The sequence below is a fragment of the Hyaena hyaena genome, unplaced genomic scaffold (assembly GCF_003009895.1).
Source record: "Hyaena hyaena isolate Hyena2069 unplaced genomic scaffold, ASM300989v1 scaffold_656, whole genome shotgun sequence".
Lineage (NCBI taxonomy): Eukaryota > Metazoa > Chordata > Mammalia > Carnivora > Hyaenidae > Hyaena > Hyaena hyaena.
Genome location: NW_024081286.1, coordinates 296,700 through 314,726, shown reverse-complemented (window position 1 = coordinate 314,726; position 18,027 = coordinate 296,700). Strand labels below are relative to the sequence as shown.

Below are 18,027 nucleotides of genomic sequence, written 5' to 3'. Positions count from 1 at the left end.
AGAATTATCCAGCATTATTTTGGTTGGATTCTTGCAATACAGTCACCCTTATTCTCAAGTCATTGAGACTGTCTTTGATAAGAATTGAGTCATTGATGGTATCAAGACAATGAGAAAAGGATTTCCAAACCATGTTTTAACTTCAACATTGTTTCAGGATTAGTAACCTTCAAAGTTAAAAAGGAATGGTTGTAAGTGCCTGGTGATTTCTATAGAAATATTGACAGGCCATGACATTAACTCCAGTCTGCAGTGGTATTCACTAGAGCATTATCAATGTTGCATAGCTGTTTACATATAATTTTCTATTCCAGGGTAGTAGCTTAGCCAAAATATCTTACAGCTTTTCAGTAGTCTCTATAATGATGAATACAGGGACTCTAATAGAAAGTTATATCATCTGGTGTGAAGGAACTTTGCGTGACATAAACTAATTTGGGAACAAATAAACTCCTGTCATGTTTTTTCCTTCCCTAAATAGGTTTTCAATTTCTTTCAAAATAAGCAAAATTTTTCTTCCAAATCCAATCAAGCATTTCAAGACTTAGGCATTCACTGGAAAGTCACAATTATTTCTGTGTAGTAAAGAACATTATATTTTATCCTCATTCTTATGGAAACTTATTTAAAAAGCTGTGATTCAAAGTTCTTGCCTTCATAAATTTGGCAACTTTAACAAAAGAATGCAAAGCTTTTCTCAGGATTCCTAGCCAAGTCTTTAGTGTCAATATGCACTAAATGGGGTGCATGTAGAAACAGGGTTTATTGACAAACAGAAAAGGTACGTGGGATAACAAGTATTGTAGGAGCTCTAACCAAGTATATATTTTGGCTTCAGAGGATATTTTGCTTGTGGAGAAAACAATTTGCCATTTGATGTCACCAGGTGTCCTTGAAAATTTTTAAGCGAGGAAGCCTGTGAGGCTCAGTGGTTAAGCTTCAGACTTCGGTCAGGTCATGATCTCATTGTTCGTGTTTGAGCCCCATATAGCACAGAGCCTGGAGCCTGATGCAGATTCTGTGTCTCCCTCTCTCTTCCCTCCCCCACTTGTGCTCTGTCGCTTTCTGTCTCTGAAAAATGAATAAGTTTAAAAAATTTTTAAAAAAAGAAAAATTTTAAGGGGACTCATAAACCAAATGTCTTTCTTGGATAATGTCAATTTGCACACTTGGGCTTGCAGAATAAGTAGGGACTGCACTGTGAGACCGAGCAGTTTCATACAATTCCACAATGAAAGAAAGCAATGCAGCTGACAAATCCAACCAGTTAGTATACCTGTAATCAGCCAGTCTATCTAATATTTATTGACTCTATGTGCCAGTCGAGGAAATGGGGTGAATGAGACAAATTTCCTGTCTTTATGAAGTTAGTATTTTGCTTTCCCATGACCTCCTTCAAAATATTAATGAAACTTTAGGGGCGCCTGGGTGGCTCAGTCGATTAACCCTCTAGCTTCAGCTCAGGTCATGATCTCACAGTTCACGGGTTCGAGCCCCGAGTCAGGCTCTGTGCTGACAGCTCAGAGCCTGGAGCCTGTTTCAGATTCTGTGTCTCCCTCTTTCTCTGACCCTTCCCTGCTCACGCTCGCTCTCTCTCGCTCACGCACTCTCTCTCTCTCTCTCTCAGAAACAAATAAAACATATAAAAAATATTAATGAATCTTTAGACAGCTCGGGAAGAATAACACCCATGCAGGCAAAGACTGGAGACTTTGAAGATTTTGGGTGTTTTCGTAAAGGTCTTATGAATCTAGAACCTACAACCCTCTTTGGTCATCTTAAGGACTAAAATTCTAGAATGAGGACCTGTTCTCTTCTGAAACCAAATCAGAATATTGTATCCTACCCTCCCCCCCACCTAAAAATGAGTATTTCTCTGGGCTTACCTAGAAATTCAGACACAAATTCCAACTTTCAGAATATGAAGATAATTCTTTTTTTTAAAGACTTTTAGGGGTTTTTTTTTTTTTTTAGTTTTTTTAGTTTATTTATTTGTGTGAGAGAGAGACAGCATGAGTGGAGGAGGAGCAGAGAGAGACACACACAGAATCTGAAGCAGGCTCTGAGCTGTCAGCACAGAGCCCAATGCGGGGCTCAAACCCACAGACTGTGAGATCATGACCTGAGCTGAAGTAGGATGCTTAACCAACTGAGCCACCCTGATGCCCCTGAAGATAATTCTTCATAGTCTCACTGTTTGCAAGCCCCAGTAGAGCCCCTTGCTGTGACTCTATTCTGGTGAACTCCGCAGTTATGCCTGTGATATCCAGGCAGAAGAAAAATTTTAAAGGCAGTAAATTGGAATATATAAAATAACAGTTTCAGTATATCAAAAGTGTTGTAAATAAAATGAAAGAGGAACAATGTTTTCGATATATTTGACAAATGGTTCCCTTCCAGGTAAATATATCAAGTCAAAGATGTGTTCTCTCATAGAAATATGGGTAGAAGTCCTGAAAAGGCAACTCACAAAACTTACAGAAAGGGAAACAACCACATATGATGAAATGATCAACTTCACTGGCAATCATAAGTCATAGTTGAGTTTTGAGAAAAAAAGAAACAGAAAGGAGAAAGAGACCAAAGGAATTCTGTTCAGCATCATGTGGCCTACATGTCTAATATGACTTTGCATTCACTTCTATAATAAGCACAATAGGGCAGCTAATAGAAAGCCATTTATTTATTGGAAAATGCCATTTTATTTTCATTTTAAAACCAATAGATACTATTTTAGAAAATTTGAAACCTATGTACAAGAAAGAAAAGTCACCAGTAAGTCTAACACACAGACATTATTCTATCTAGCATTTTTTAAGTTTATTTATTTATTTTTGAGAGAGAGAGAGAGAGAGAGAGAGGAGTTGGGGCAGAGACAGAGGGAGAGAGAGAATTCCAAGCAGGCTCCTCACTGTCTGCACAGAGCTCTACTGGGGGCTCAATCTCACAAACTGTGAGATCATGATCTGAGCTGAAATCAATAGTCAAACACTAAAATGACTCAGTCACCCAGGTGCCCCTATCCTATCTAGAATTTTATAGGCAGTGCCATCCTATATTTTTTGGCATATGTATTGATCAGTAATTGTGATTTTTCCTTTGACAATGTATCATGAGCTTTTCCCCATTTTCAAATAGCATCGAAAATTGACAGATGGTGGCACAAATGTCCATAGTACAGATGTATTATAACTTATTTAAGCATTAACCTAATATTATGAAATTACATTATTTCCAATTGCCACCATCTTTTTTTTTAATGTATGTTTATTTTTGAGAGAGTGAGAGAGAGAGAGCGAAAGAAGGAGGGGGCAGAGAGTCAAAGACCCAGAGAATCTGAAGCAGGCTCCTTGCTGCTAGCACAAAGCCCAACATGGGGCTCGAACCCACAAACCATGTTATCATGACCTCAGCCAAAGTCAAATGATCAACCACTGAGTCATCCAGGTGCCCCACCTATCATCTTAAATAATGTTGTGATTACACCTTTGACATGAACTCCTTCTAAATGCTTTCTTAGAATGAAGTCCTATAAGTGAAATTACTAGTCAAGAGTATGAACACTTTAAATATCTTATTCATATTTCAAAGACACTATCAAAAATGTAAGAGTTTATAACACCCCTGACTACAGTATATAAAAATGCTCATATTCTAATACCCTTCAAACCATGGACATTTCTTTTTGTAATTTACATGTATTTAGTTTTTTAAAATATTGAGACTGTGACATATGATTGACAGTGATGTTGATCATAGGTGGTTGTTTCCCTTTCTTGAAGTTTTAGAAGTTGCCTTTTCAGGGGGCGCCTGGGTGGCTTAGTCGGTTAAGCGTCCAACTTTCTCTTAGGTCATGATCTCACGGTTCGTGGGTTCAGGTCCCACGTCGGGCTCTGTGCTGACTGCCAGCTCAGAGCCTGGAGCCTGTTTCAGTCTGTGACTCCCTCTCTCTCTGACCCTCCCCTGTTCACACTGTCTCTCTCTCTCCTGGAAATAAATAAAACATTAAAAAAAAAAAAGAAGTTGCTTTTTCAGGTCTCTTACCCATATTTCTATGAGAGAATGCATCTTTCATTTGATATATTTACCTAGAAGAGAACGATTTGTCAAATACATTGAAAACATTGTTCCCCTTTCATTTTATTTACAATGTTTTTGATACACTGAAATTGTTATTTTACATATTCTAAGTTACTGATTTTTGTACTTTCTTATTTTCATGAAGTCCTTCCTCATACAAATATTTATTCAATATCAATATTCAACAAATACATTTTGAGGATTTATTATACCTCAAAGCAAAAGAGAAACTTTTCCTGACTTCAAAACAGACCATCAAGAACAATAAAGACTATGGCTTTACTTATTACACTTGACACTTTACCTTTTGGAAATTTTGATACATGGAGTAAATAAGAAATTTATTCCACGAAATTGCTTTATCTTCATTTGTTGCACATAAAAATACAGTCAGTGTTGTGTGGTAGTTAGAATTAAGGGTTCTAGAATCAGACAGAATTGGTTGTGAATTCCAGTCCCACCACTGAATAATTCTGTGTGTACTTTAGCATTTTAGTTTACTTAATCTGAGCCTCATTTTATGAAGCTATAAATTGGGACCAATAATAGCTCCTACTATTTTTATGTCTGGTGAAGATTAAATGAGATACTCTATGGAAATTTTTTACAGTGCTTGGCTTATAGGAAGTACTATAAACTGAGTTGGAATGCCACCATTATTTTTAAATACATTAGGGACAGCATATTTCTTCATATTTCTTATACACAGAAATATTAATATTTCTAGTAATCAGATTCTTTTCTAATTGTAAACTTTCACAATGTTGGAGTGGTTTACATGATACTTCTTAGAAATCTACTAATAAAAGTTATTCCTTGTTACTAATCAAATTCTCATCCCCCTTTCCAGCTACTGTCACTCATTTTTTTGGGTGACCTTGCAAGTCCCTTTAATCGGATTCCAAAATTTATCCTGATTATACTCTGTATTAGAATTTAACTAGATTGATTTCATAAACCTGAAAATGTATCTATTTATACTGTTGAAGCACCACAATAACCAACAATCTTATGAGTCTTTCTCCCATTTGTCAGTCATTTTTTAATAATTTTTTCAGCTAGGATCTATGGATTTATTATTAGATTTATCACATATGTAATTTTGTTGTGCTATGGACTTTACATTGGTATCCCTTCAAAATTGATATGTTGAGGGGCATCTGGGTGGCTCAGTCAGATAAGCATCTGGTTCATTTCAGCTCAGGCCATGATCTTGCTATCCCTGAGATCGAGCCCTGTGTAGGGCTCTGTGCTCAAAGCTCAGAGCCTGCTCGTAACTCTCTCTCCTCTCTCTGCCTCCCCCTCCCCCACCCCACTCACATTCTTTGTTTCTCTCTCTCAAAATAAACAAAGTACAAAATCCATATGCTGGGCCCCTAATCCTCAGTGTTATGGTATTTGGAGGTGGAGCCTTTAGGAGATGACTTCATCCTGACTATGGGGCCTTCCTAATGGGATTAGTGCCTTTATAGAAAAGGAAGAGATGCCAAAGTTCTCTTGCTCTCCACCAAGTAAGAACACAGTGAAAAAACGGCTCTCTGCAAACCAGGAAGAGAGCCCTCTTCAGACACCAAATCTGCCAGCCTTTGATCTTAGACTTCTCAGCCTCTAGAACTATAAGAATTAAATGTTCTTTTTGTTTAGGCCACCCAGTTTATGGTATTTGTTATAGTAGCTCAAGCTAAGACATTGTGCTTAGGATTTTTAGTTGTTTCATGAAAATAAGCATCAAACATTTTGCATACAACGTAGTAGTAACCTAACCATTGTGCATGAAATCTCACAGTTCACTCTATTTAATGCTTTAACTTCAAGTATTTCAATGAACCAAATACTTTTTTCAAGTAGTTGACATGTCATACTATTGAGGAAGCAATGTTTCTACTTAACATCATCTGATTAAACGCTGTCCCTTCTCAGATTTTGAGAATGCACCTCTCAGGTAATTTTTACATATTTAACATACAAAAATTAGATTTATATAAAGTAAATACCTTTTTAAAAAATCTTGTTCCTAAATCCAAAAAGTTTGCAAAAGAAATAAAGTAAATCCTCAAAACTTTATGATGTATTCCATCAAATCAAAGTATAAAAATAGGTACCTATTCCTTATAAAAAATAAAAATAAAAACACTAGGCCACATGGGAAGTTCTTAAGCATGACATGTAGGCAGGAGAGAAAAATGTCAGATTAACTGAATATATTTTTTCTGAGCCACAGTTAATTTACCTCTGAAAGTGAATATATAATGGTGAATTTTAATACTAACTTCAGGTATGCAAAAGTAATTACCTAAGAATACTTTCTGACAACACTTTTGTTGTGAGGATCCATTGAAAGAGATATATCTACACAATGAATCAACAGTAGTTTATAATCTTCTAGTGGATGTGGATCTGAATGGTAGCAATATAAGCAAGACTGCTATCTTTATTGCTAAGTAAAAATGAAACAGAGTAAAGCCTCTGTACTCAAATAATTTTGAGTCTTTGCTAGGAGAGAAGCCATACTCTCTCCATACTTGATATGATTCTGATATTAAAATAAACAAATAGAAATCAAAGAGAATGAGAACGGGCAATGGGGATCAGCAAGGAAGCAATGACTGCAACACTTGAAACATGATTTTAAAACAAAATACCCAGGGGCCACCTGGGTGGCTCACTCAGTTAAGTGTCTGACTCTTGGTTTTGGCTCAGGGCATGATTGCGTGGTTTTGTCTTTGAGGTCGAGTCCCACTGACAGTGCAGAGCCCACTTGAGATTCCCTCTCCCTCTCCCTCTCTGCCCCTCCCTAGGACTCTCTTTCTCTTTCTCTACCTTTCAAAATAAATAAATAAATTTTAATATGTTTTAAAAAATGAAACAAGATACCCAGTACTATGACCTTTATTTCCCTGACTGAGGATGTCAATAAATTACAATGAAGAAGAATTCTGTCAACATTAGAACCAAACAGTGGCTATACCTAAAATTTATTTTTCTTGATCACTATATATTAAGTGCTCAATATCATATATAAATAGAATTTATTTCCTTGTGAGGATTCAGTCTTTCTAAATAAACCTCATCTCTTAAAAAAAATTCTGAGTTAAAACAACAGGCTCAAGTGCTCTGGAAAAAAGAGGCCCATCATATAAAATAAGAAAATTCTCAAAAACCTATTAATAGGGTACGTTGCATCTGAAATTCAACTATCCCAATTTCATTAAGGAAAGTCAACATAGTAATCTATTTCTTTAAAAGTCATACCATTTGGATGCTAAAAAGGGGCACAGACTGACTTTTTTTTCTAAAAGTGACTGTTTCAACATTATTAAAAAATTAGCTTTTTTTTTTTTTTAATCTCATCCCTAAGTTTAGCATCACAAATTTTTAGGGAAAAAAATTGCTTGGCCATCATTATTCCTTCACAGTCTTTCCCCCTACTGTGGTGTTACAGAAGAAACTCAGACTTCAAAGTGATTCTCGATTTTATCTCCGGGTTGTGGTCCACATTTGAAATAAAATACCAAAGTGGAACCTTCTCAGAAATAAAAATGAAAAGCGAAAAAGCCAAAAGGTGATCTCCTAATGGAACACTGAAAATGAAATCTGTTTATTGGACAGATCTGGTCCCTCGTTTTCTTCCACAGTCTCGAGTTATTAGAATTTTTCATGCAGCCAAGACCTTCCGCACTCTCCTGCTTCCTCCTTCTTTCACATTAACCTTTCCTGCAGCAGGCCTGTGCATGGTATCTCAGCAAGCGTGCTAAAGGAAGCTTAGGAGAGATTAATAATGGAAGGGACTTTGCACTTCCTGTCAAACCAGCCGAGTGGTTCCTCTTTGTTGATCACCAAAGAGTAGTGAGGGCTTTCCCTAGATGGGTCAGAGAAAGGGCAGCACACCAACATGCAGCCTCTCTGGGCAAACTGGACAAATATAAATGAATCCCTGTCTTTGCCTTTATTTTGTATTTAACAGTTACTAACAGCACAATTGCTGTCCTGAACTACGGAGGCGAATCAGTTGATCATTTTACTCTGCAGAGAAGAAATCTTTTAGTATTCACTGCTCTTGTTCTAAGAAAATAACAACTGAATATGTAAGTAGGGAGCCAACAATAGCAAAGCTGAATATATAGAAACATGTTTTATTAGCAGAATAAAATGAATAATTCTGTAAACAAGAATTCACATAGCATCTGAATAAAAAGTGGAAAATAAGCGGAAGTAAGGTGCTCTAAAATACTAGAATTAGTGCCTCCAGATAACTGACCCAATAGTACAAACCAACAATGAACCCATTTAACTTTATGAAAATTTGGTTTATGCCCTTGGTTCCTTTTGCATATGACACCAGTAAGCAGTGGAGCATTTTCCCAGTGCTGGGAGTCAATTTATCTTCCTTGACAACCATTTGTAATGAGATGGAGGTACGAGATCACACAATTAGCACCTAGTTTATGCAGGATCCAAGTCTAAGTCCTGCGCCCTCAAGCTGGTGCTGTTTCCTGTGCCCCAGAATCAAAGGGGTACAAACCAGTGTTGTGTGATGTGTGCATTCGGTACCAACTCACTTGGAGACAGTGTCCTATCAGCAAAAATCAAATCTACTCATCCCACCTAAAATTCATTTTGAACATTTCCATGTTGAACCTAAGTTTAAAGTCATCATTTTCATCACAGCATTTTTTACCTTCAGGATTGAGCTTCTTTTCAATTTTGCTTCCCTAATGCATTAAAAGTTCTATTACTGCTTATCGCTCTTTCTTCATAATCTGTAAAAACTGGTTTAAAATACATTCCCTCCAGCTAGAATCTTAGCAATTTGATTGTTTAAGTAAAGTCATTGTGATACATGAACCATCTCTTTATTAAAAAGTATATTTTGGTTTCTGATGTGCACTAAAGGCGTATCAATGAAGTCCGTACAGGCCAGGGATCTAGCTGAATCTCCCTGCGCTGCCCATCATCAGCCCCTGGTCTGAAGGTTGGGATCTGAAACTGGAGAAAGGAGAAGAATGGCACTTACATTGCTGTTCATCGCTCTTGTCCCCACACTGATCTGTGAAGTCACACACGTTGTCAGGAGGCAAGGACAACCCGTTGCCACACTGAAAGGCTTCGGTTCCTTGCGGAACCCCTGTAGAGCTGAAAACACAAGAAATCCAAAGGAAACAAAAGGCTGCCTTCCTTGGGAATGCTAACATTTCGGCCACGCTGAAGAGCAACCTGTGATAGACCTCTGGGAGATCAGGCAGCTGTGATGGGTGAATCCATAATCAGAAGCATCGTTTCTCTTTACTCCTTCTTTTCCAGATTTGCCTCTTATGAGTGGATACTATTGGTAACTACCTGCAACCCTCACAAACGACTCCCAAAGCAGTTCATTGCTCTTTCGGAGGAGTGTCTTTAGAAAATATTTAACTTGAGCAATTGCACCATTTCTGTATCTAGCTCAACATGGATATTTATTGCCCTGTGTATGTCCTATTTAAACAATGTCAGCCTTTATGACCATGCTATATCTCCTGAAAGAAAACTTTAAGAAACAAAGGGCAGGCCTGTACGTGGGGGGTGGGGGGAGGAGCTACAATAAAGTTCTAAGGCCCACAGCAATGTTATATATTCATTCCTATGCGTCCTTAATTGCATTCATGTAATTTAGAACATTACTGCAGTCACTAACACTTATAAAAATATTTCAGGCCCAATTATTGGATTCTCTCCATGAGCATGAAATGCATATCCTTGGCTATTAGGTAGAAACCCTTCATGGGTTTGTTTGGATAAATTGAGAAACATAGGATTTTATAAGCTGGAGGACCATTGGAGGTCATTGTTTTAGGTATCACATAACTTGGGTGCCCAAAGAAGTTAAGGGTATTTATGAAGAAATATAGTAATTTGGTGTTAGAAACTAGAAGTCAAGTTTCCGACTGCCAAGGGCAATGTTCTTTGTTCTCTAGCACACTGATCTTCTCGTCAACTCATGTTAATTTGCTGCACAACTGAACATGATTGCAGAATGCATATTCCCAATGAACAGTATACTGAAGTTCGGGACACACTGATGAATTCATAATAAAATTCTCTGAAGCTGAATAATCATAGAAATTATATGACGTTGAATATTCAAAATACCCCTTTATATTTGATTTCTTAAAGGCATACTGAAGCTCTTTTTCAACGACTTTCTTTTCATTTCTGCAATATAGCCGCAAGAAACAAAGATACTCCGTGAGTGTATAAGAAGCAAATGGGGAATGTAGAGTGAAGAGGACCACAGATCAAGGGCAGGGATGCAACTGCCCATTGAATAAAAATGTTGGGAAAACTGGGGTGCCTGGGTGGCTCAGTCAGTTGAGCGTCCGACTTCGGCTCAGGTCATGATCTCTTGGTTCGTGGGTTTCAGCCCCGCGTCAGGCTCTGTGCTGACAGCTCAGAGCCTGGAGCCTGTTTCGGATTCTGTGTCTCCTTATCTCTCTGACCCTCCCCTGCTCATGCTGTCTCTCTCAGAAATAAATAAAACATTAAAAAATTTTTTTAATGTTGGGAAAGTAAGAGTTTCTCCACACTCTAGAAAAAAGACCCACTATACATACAAAGGTCTAAAGTGTGGGCATCCCGGCTTCTGGAAGGACAATCCATAATTTCGCCCTATCGTTGAACACTCCGTGTGGTCTGGCATTTCATTGCTCCGTGCTGTATCCTGATTTCAGAGATACTTCTCCTTACTTCACTTTATACATGAATATGAATTAATACCTAACCTACTTCTCTCTTTTGTGTGTCCCTTAAATGTTGATTATCCTCAGAGTTCCATGTCAGTCTTTCTCTTTGCTCAGATTATATTTTTTTTCTAGGCTTTTTCCTTTACTCTAGTGATTCTGAGTATTATCTACATATTGTCTCAAATCTATACCTGAAGTGCTGATATGATATGCTCCTCAAATCTATACTCTAAGTTTTCTTTTTAAAAATGTTTTAATGTTTATTTATGTTTTCAGAGAGAGAGACAGAGAGACAGACAGACAGACAGACAGGGGTGAGTGGGGGAGGGGCAGAGAGAGAGGGAGACAAAGAATCCAAAGCAGGCTCCAGGATCTGAGCTGTCTGCACAGAGCCCAAGGCAAGGCTCAAACTCACAAACCATAAGATTATGACCTGAGCTCAAGTCAGAGGTTTAACTGACTGAGCCACCTCGGCACCTCTTTCTTTCTTTTTCTTTTCCTTTTTTTTTATTTGAGAGAGGGAGAGTGAGAGACAGAGAGAGTGCACACACCCACACTCGAGCAGGGTGAGGGGCAGAGAGAGAGATTAAATCTCAAGCATGCTTCGAGCTGTCAGCACCAAGCCTGATCTCAACCTAAGATCATGACCTGAGCTCAAGTCAAGAGTCTGATGCTCAACAGACTGAGCCACCTAGGAGTCCCATATACTGTAAGTCTTCTTTCTGAGGGAGCACGCAAGTGCAAGCCCCACCCCACCCCCCACACACACATACCATATAGCCAGGCAACCCAAGAATCCAAAAGTAAACTCTTCTTCATTCCCCAACCTACTCAACTAGATAATACCCATCTTCTATATTTCAATGAACAGTACCTTCTTCCGTCCCAAGCCAGGGACTTATACATTGCTCCAGGACCACTCTCGTCCACTCTACCTATGAATCATCAAGTCTTCTGCCCTCTGTATTTCAGTTAAAGGCTCAATCAATTCTCAAGTCAGCAACACCACGAACCAAATGTCGCTGCTACCCACACTCATTTTCTGTCCCTCAGTCAGAATCATCATTTTAAAGCACAAAGATATTCCTACATTATCTTCCTCTGAAATCAGTATCAATGTCATATTCCTTAGCATGACTTACAAACACAGCTAGTCTTTCCAGGTTCATTGTGGAGCGCTACCTTATGCTCACTCACTAGATTACTGAATTATGGGGGCACTTGGGTGGCTCAGTCAGTTGGTTGGGCGTCTGACTCTTTATTTCAGCTCAGGTCTTGATCCCAGTGTCACGGGATAGAGCCCCGTGTTGGGTTCCTTGCTAAGCATGGAGCCTGCCCCTCTCCCCGACTGTGTGCTCTTTCTCTAAAATAAAAAAAATTAAAAGAAAAAAACAGCATTACTGAATTACGGTGCTAGCAGTTTTCTGAACATGCCATCTCTTGATGCCAGATCTGAGATCTCTTCCCCACTCCATTCACCAGAAAGAAAATTAATACTAACATTCCCTTATTTTTCAGCTTCAGGGACTTTCTCTAAATCTTGGCTGATTCTCCAAGGCTGAGCTAAGTGTCACTCCTGGACTCTCTCATAGGCTGCTGTTCCAGGCCTATGGCTCTGGAATGGCCACTGTATGTTTACTTCAGCGATGCCTCCACTATTCTGTGAGAATAAAGCAGGATGGTGACTTTCTCACTAGTGTATGTATCCCCAGTGACTAGCACAGTTCCCAGCAGATAGTAGAAGCTCAATAAGTAATTGCTAACTGAATGGAATTAATGAGAGCTTTACAATCATTTTAATTTTGCTAGGCACATACAAATAAATGCAATGAAGATGTGAAACTTTAAAACACCAGTACAGCATACTGGTGTTTGGGGATCAAAAGTGCAGCATAGGGAATATAATCAATAGTATTGTAATAGTTGCATTGTAAAAAAGCAGTCAATTTATGAAGCTTGTGCAATTTTAAGAAGCCTTTCAGATTTTGAAATTGCAATTATGTGTTACATTAGCAATGTGCTCCACCCCCCTCCCTGCACTAAATAAGTAAATATCAAGCTCATTTCAGGTTCCCTCTAGAAGGAAGGAAAGAAGGAAAAAAGAAGGGAGGGGGAGGGGAGAAGGGAGGAAAGGAGGGCGGGAAGGAAGGGAGGGAAAAAGGGAGAGTGTGAAAAAGGAATAAAGGAGAAAGAGAAGGAAGATAAGAGGGGAAGAGGGAAGGAAAGAGAGAGTGTAAAGAGACATGCAAGCCCAGAAACATCTCCATTTTATATCCTGATTCTGAATTCAGGTCCTGTGACATTGTATATGTTCATTATTTTCCATTTAGAAAAAAGAATTCACATATTTTGTTGCTGTCACAGCTGTCTATTGCCTCATTTCAGCTGGGAAACTCCTTCATTAACTGTTACTGCCTACTAAAAATAACACTAGCCTATAGTGTTTCAAGTGGCATTCATCATTTAGACAAGAAATGAACTGGAATCATCCAAAGTAAATCAGAATAATCCAGTAGCATAATATTTTATAAGGCAAATTTATATTTTGTTGCCAAAAATCCAATTATTTTCAATTGAGATTTCCTTCGCACTTTTTCTCGACATGCACCAAAAAGAATAAGGGATAAATAGATACTGGTAGCAGGGTTCTCCTTTCCTGTTTTTATGATATGGGGATAAACGCCCTGGGGATCCCAAAGTTCTATCACTGAGCAAGGTGCTTCATACATATTGTCTCATTATGTCCAAAGCACCCTCTTGTGCTGTTCTCGACTTCTGCTTTAAAAGTGTTACTCAGTTGTCCAAGATCACATGAGTATTAAATGATGGAGCTTGGTTATAATGCAAGATAGACAAAAAATGACCATACAATTTTAATTGAATTATATGGCCAACAGTTTTCACGAGGCATTTAAAAACCTCTGAGACGTTCAAACAGCAAATTATTCAAAAGTGACACAGCGAACTCATTTTCAAGTAGACACAGTTTTACCTTATTTCTTTTAAGACTGAGCACCTATTTATACTAGACCCTGGGAATGGGGTACAGTAAGAATAAAACAGTGTCCAGACTTAAAATAATATACAAGCTGGGAATGGAGATATAAGACATTTACGAAAACTGTACACGTGCTGCTTCTAGTTTTGGCAAAAGCAGTGGGTTATAGTTTCTGTAAAAATATATAAGCCAACTTTCAAACTATAAAAATTTTAGCTGTGGAATATAAAATGCCTTTAAATATATAGCTGAGTCCCGAGGCTGTAGAGTGTAAAGCATATCCCAAGAATTAAAAGGGAGATGGGAGGAGATGAAGCCAAAACAATAGACAGTTTATTCCTGAACGACCATCCTCAATGATATTTTCAGAACAATTCCAAAATTAATGCAAAGTAATCCCTGGGAGATGACAGAAGATGCAAGAACAGTGAGGAAAGACTGAAGCTGTATTACAGATAAAAGCAACCCAGAACCCCTGTTGTGAAAGTGGAACTCAGAAGGGTAATAAAAGAATTTAGATTTGCATAAGATAAGAAACTAGAACTGACATGTTTGCATAAAGCCAGAGGAAGAATCAGAGAGGAAAAAAAAATTCCTGGCACCTTCGTAAGGCATGTCAGAATTCCCATAAATTATGATCCTCCAAATGAGGGCTTACGGTGAAAAATCAACTGGCAAATGACAAACACATCTCTTATGACTCAGAGCTAGCACAAATAATCAAATGAACAAGGGCGCAATTAGATACCCAAATATTTCATACATTGGCATTATAGCATAATAAATTTAAAAATTATGTATGAAATATATACAAGATGAAATTTTAAAAGTAGAGGGAAGAAAAGACCAGGTATGAGTTTGCAAAAGCGACCAGGAGAAATGCAACCATTCCAAAAGAAAATAATGAATACATATACCATATATATATTTCCTATTTATACTATGCTTTAAATTTTTTAACATTTATTCATTTTTGAGAGACAGAATGTGAGTAGGGGAGGGGCAGAGAGAGAGGAAGACAGAATCTGAAGTGGGCTCCAGGCTCTGAGCTATCAGCACAGAGCCTGACACAGGGCTTGAACTCACAGACTGTGAAATTATGACCTGAGCTGAAGTCAGACACTTAACCAACTGAGCCACCCAGGTGCTCCAGAGACTGGCAGATAACTTTCAATAGCAACAATACAAGCCAATAAGACTGTGTCATCTGTAACAAATGTAAGATAATGGAATGATGGTTTTAAAGTGATAAGAAAAAATCACAATGGAACTTAGAGTTAGGAGTGGCCTAAATGTTTATTCAAGATAGGGGATAAAATAATTTTGAAATGACTGAAAACTGAGGGACTTTGTCTCCAACACACCCTAAAGTGAATATATGCTAAACTCTGCATCCAACATGAATACATGGAAATGAAATACTAGTCCTATAAAACTCATTTCAATCTATTTCAATGACTCAGTGTTACCAAGATGACTTTCTCTGGTGCCAATGACATTTAGTGAGAAATCAGAAATTTGAAACAAATTTTAAAAAATAAAGGTGCTCATTTAAAAAATACCTATCTAGGGATGCCTGGGTGGCTTAGCCGGTTAAGCATCTGACTTTGGTTCCAGACCATGATCTTGCGGTTTATGAGTTCGAGCCCCACATCTGGCTCTGTGCGAGAGCTCAGGGCCTGGAGCCTGCTTCTGATTCTGTGTCTCCCTCTTTCTCTGCCCCTCCCCTGCTCACATTCTATCTCTCTCTCTCTCAAAAATAAATAAACATTAAAAAAAATTTTTTTAACCTATCTAAATGACACGGTGCTGTGAACAGACACCCTGGGAGTGTGGGCCATCTGCCTGTGGCATTTATCTGAGACTGCAGCCCCTACTCAATTCTGTCTTATATATACTGCTTCCAGGAACGATGGATTGCTACTTGGCACACTCAAATTATATCACATTCCATTTATTTCAAGTGGCTCAAGTTGCAGGGTCATTGCTGCCACTTGGTCAGGAATTTAGTCTCAATCTGCGCCCAATAGCTACTTCTTGAGGAGAAGATACCCCTGTGATGGCTTTACTCCAAAATGACAGGAACCTATAATGTGTTTCTCTGACAGAGTGGGACATACTCTTATCAAGCGGACTAAATGTTCACAGACTCTTGATTCAAGAACTTTGCCTTGTATTAGGTGCCACAAAGACTTATGTTTTGTTTTATACATCGCTTATATCCGAAACTCAAATAAGCCAACAGAGTTTCCCATATCTTTCTTAGAGGTGGAAGATGCAAGATGAGGCAAATTTTCTCTCATTCTGAGAGTTATCTTTCTTTATTCCAAGTAATTTCATGAATGTGCTAGAACTCTGAATATCTATGGGGTTTATTACCCAACCTCTATCCTACATGAACTTTTCCAAAGTATTTTCAAAAGGTGCCAACCTGTGTTTATCAAATTCTGTCAAATTACTGCCATGTCTACAGTGGATACACATGATGTCCCTTACAATGGTGAGACAATCTGGGCATCTACAGACCGTATATGACTCAGAGTGAGTGAGTGGATCACGCTCCGTAGTACCACAGTGAAGGCATATTGCTGTCCCTCTTAACTGGGAACAAAATTTTTCTACAGTTCTCTACTTATTGGAATAGAACAAATCCATACATTTTCTACATAGACAGCTACCCAAAGGCTTTGCAGGCTTGCTTCAGGGAAGAAACTACATTTGAAGAGCACTGTTATCAAAATCATGATTTGGCTATACTTTTGATGATCATCTACTACTTTCTAAGACCCAGTCACCTGTTCAGACACTTCAGCAAAGGACACAAAGGCAGGTCAAATTAATTGAGAGGAATTAGTGCTCAAGGTGGTACCAATCTCTGCAATTCCCCCAGAGGCAGGGTTTCACTTTATTTATTCCTACCTATAAAGAAAGAGTTAACATAGAAGGACCAGCTAATATCCTTCTTTGAAAGGCATACTTTTAATTGTTGGCCTTGGCTGGCATCTGAGAATTACCAGCTCTCACCATTCTAACTGATTAAGAGGAGTTCACTATGGCTAAGCTGTCTGTACAAACAAAAATATAGTTTATGCTAACCACCTGCTTTTCTTCCAGGAGTCTAGAATTTTAATATGTTCCAGGCAGAAACTGTTTAATGACCAAACACCAATCCTAGCAAATACTAAGTACATCTACTCCAACTACTCATTGAGCCAGTAGAAAAACAACCACAGCATGGTTTTATAGAATACATGAGCCACTGAGAAGCGGATTTGGACCTAAATTCCATTCATCACCTAATGACCAATAGAACCATGGTGATTTTCTAGGTATCCAGGAATTAATACCAGCTTAGAAACACCACTGGAGTATTTCCCATTTTCCAGTGAGCCATTACCATCAAATAGCACAGGCACCAGACCCAGAAGAAATTTTGGTTGTTGTTTTTATATCAAGTCATGTAGGATTTTCATAAGTGGTCCACCTCTTTTATTGCTATGGATCCCAAATTCCATTAGCCACCAACAAAGGTCCTGTAATTGAGTACCTGGCTTTGCTGACTATTATGATAACATTGTAGTAACCATGCTAACCTTGCCTCTAACGATTACATTGTGTTACTGGCCAGCATCACTTTGAAATACCATAATCTCCACTTCATGTGAGATCTGAATACGTCAGCCATTACAGCATTTCATAAGAATTCTGACAGTCTACTCAACAAATGTTTTCTTACACATGGTCTTCCATGTCAGTTTATATGGAATAGGAGAAGAATAAACACACTACACCAAAAATTCTATTGGTTACCATTTGGTATTGGTTACCAGACAATCCACTCCAATCTATCTTCCTATGTCTTGATTTCCTGCCTCTTCACTATTAGCATCTCTAATTCATTTATTGTAAACCTCCATAAGGTCTAGGTCCTAGTCAGTTGAACTGAGCAACTAATTACAACTTACTCTAAATGATCAAAAATGAAGAAATCTTCAACCCAATTCAAAGTACTTACCTGAACGAGGTTCTTTATTTCCACACACATAGTTCCCATTTTCTACTGATATGAGTTAGCAAATAATCGAAATCCTTTTTGTGTGTTAGTTTGCCCTTCACAGATCTGCTTATAGTTTGGAGACCAGTGAGGATGGCGAGAACGAGATGTGGGGAAAACATGCATGCACATGTGAGGTGATCCCCAAATGAGGTAATGGCATATCTCCAGACAAGGTA

General features: G+C 38.3%; 1 protein-coding gene across 1 annotated transcript in view; it reads right to left on the bottom strand.

Moving 5' to 3' along the window:
* Positions 1 to 18,027, bottom strand: part of MALRD1 (MAM and LDL receptor class A domain containing 1) — an 800,662-nt gene that overhangs the window by 761,558 nt on the left and 21,077 nt on the right. Inside the window, 1 exon segment of the mRNA XM_039216734.1 lies at positions 9,095 to 9,307. Coding sequence (XP_039072665.1) covers positions 9,095 to 9,307 — 213 coding nt within the window.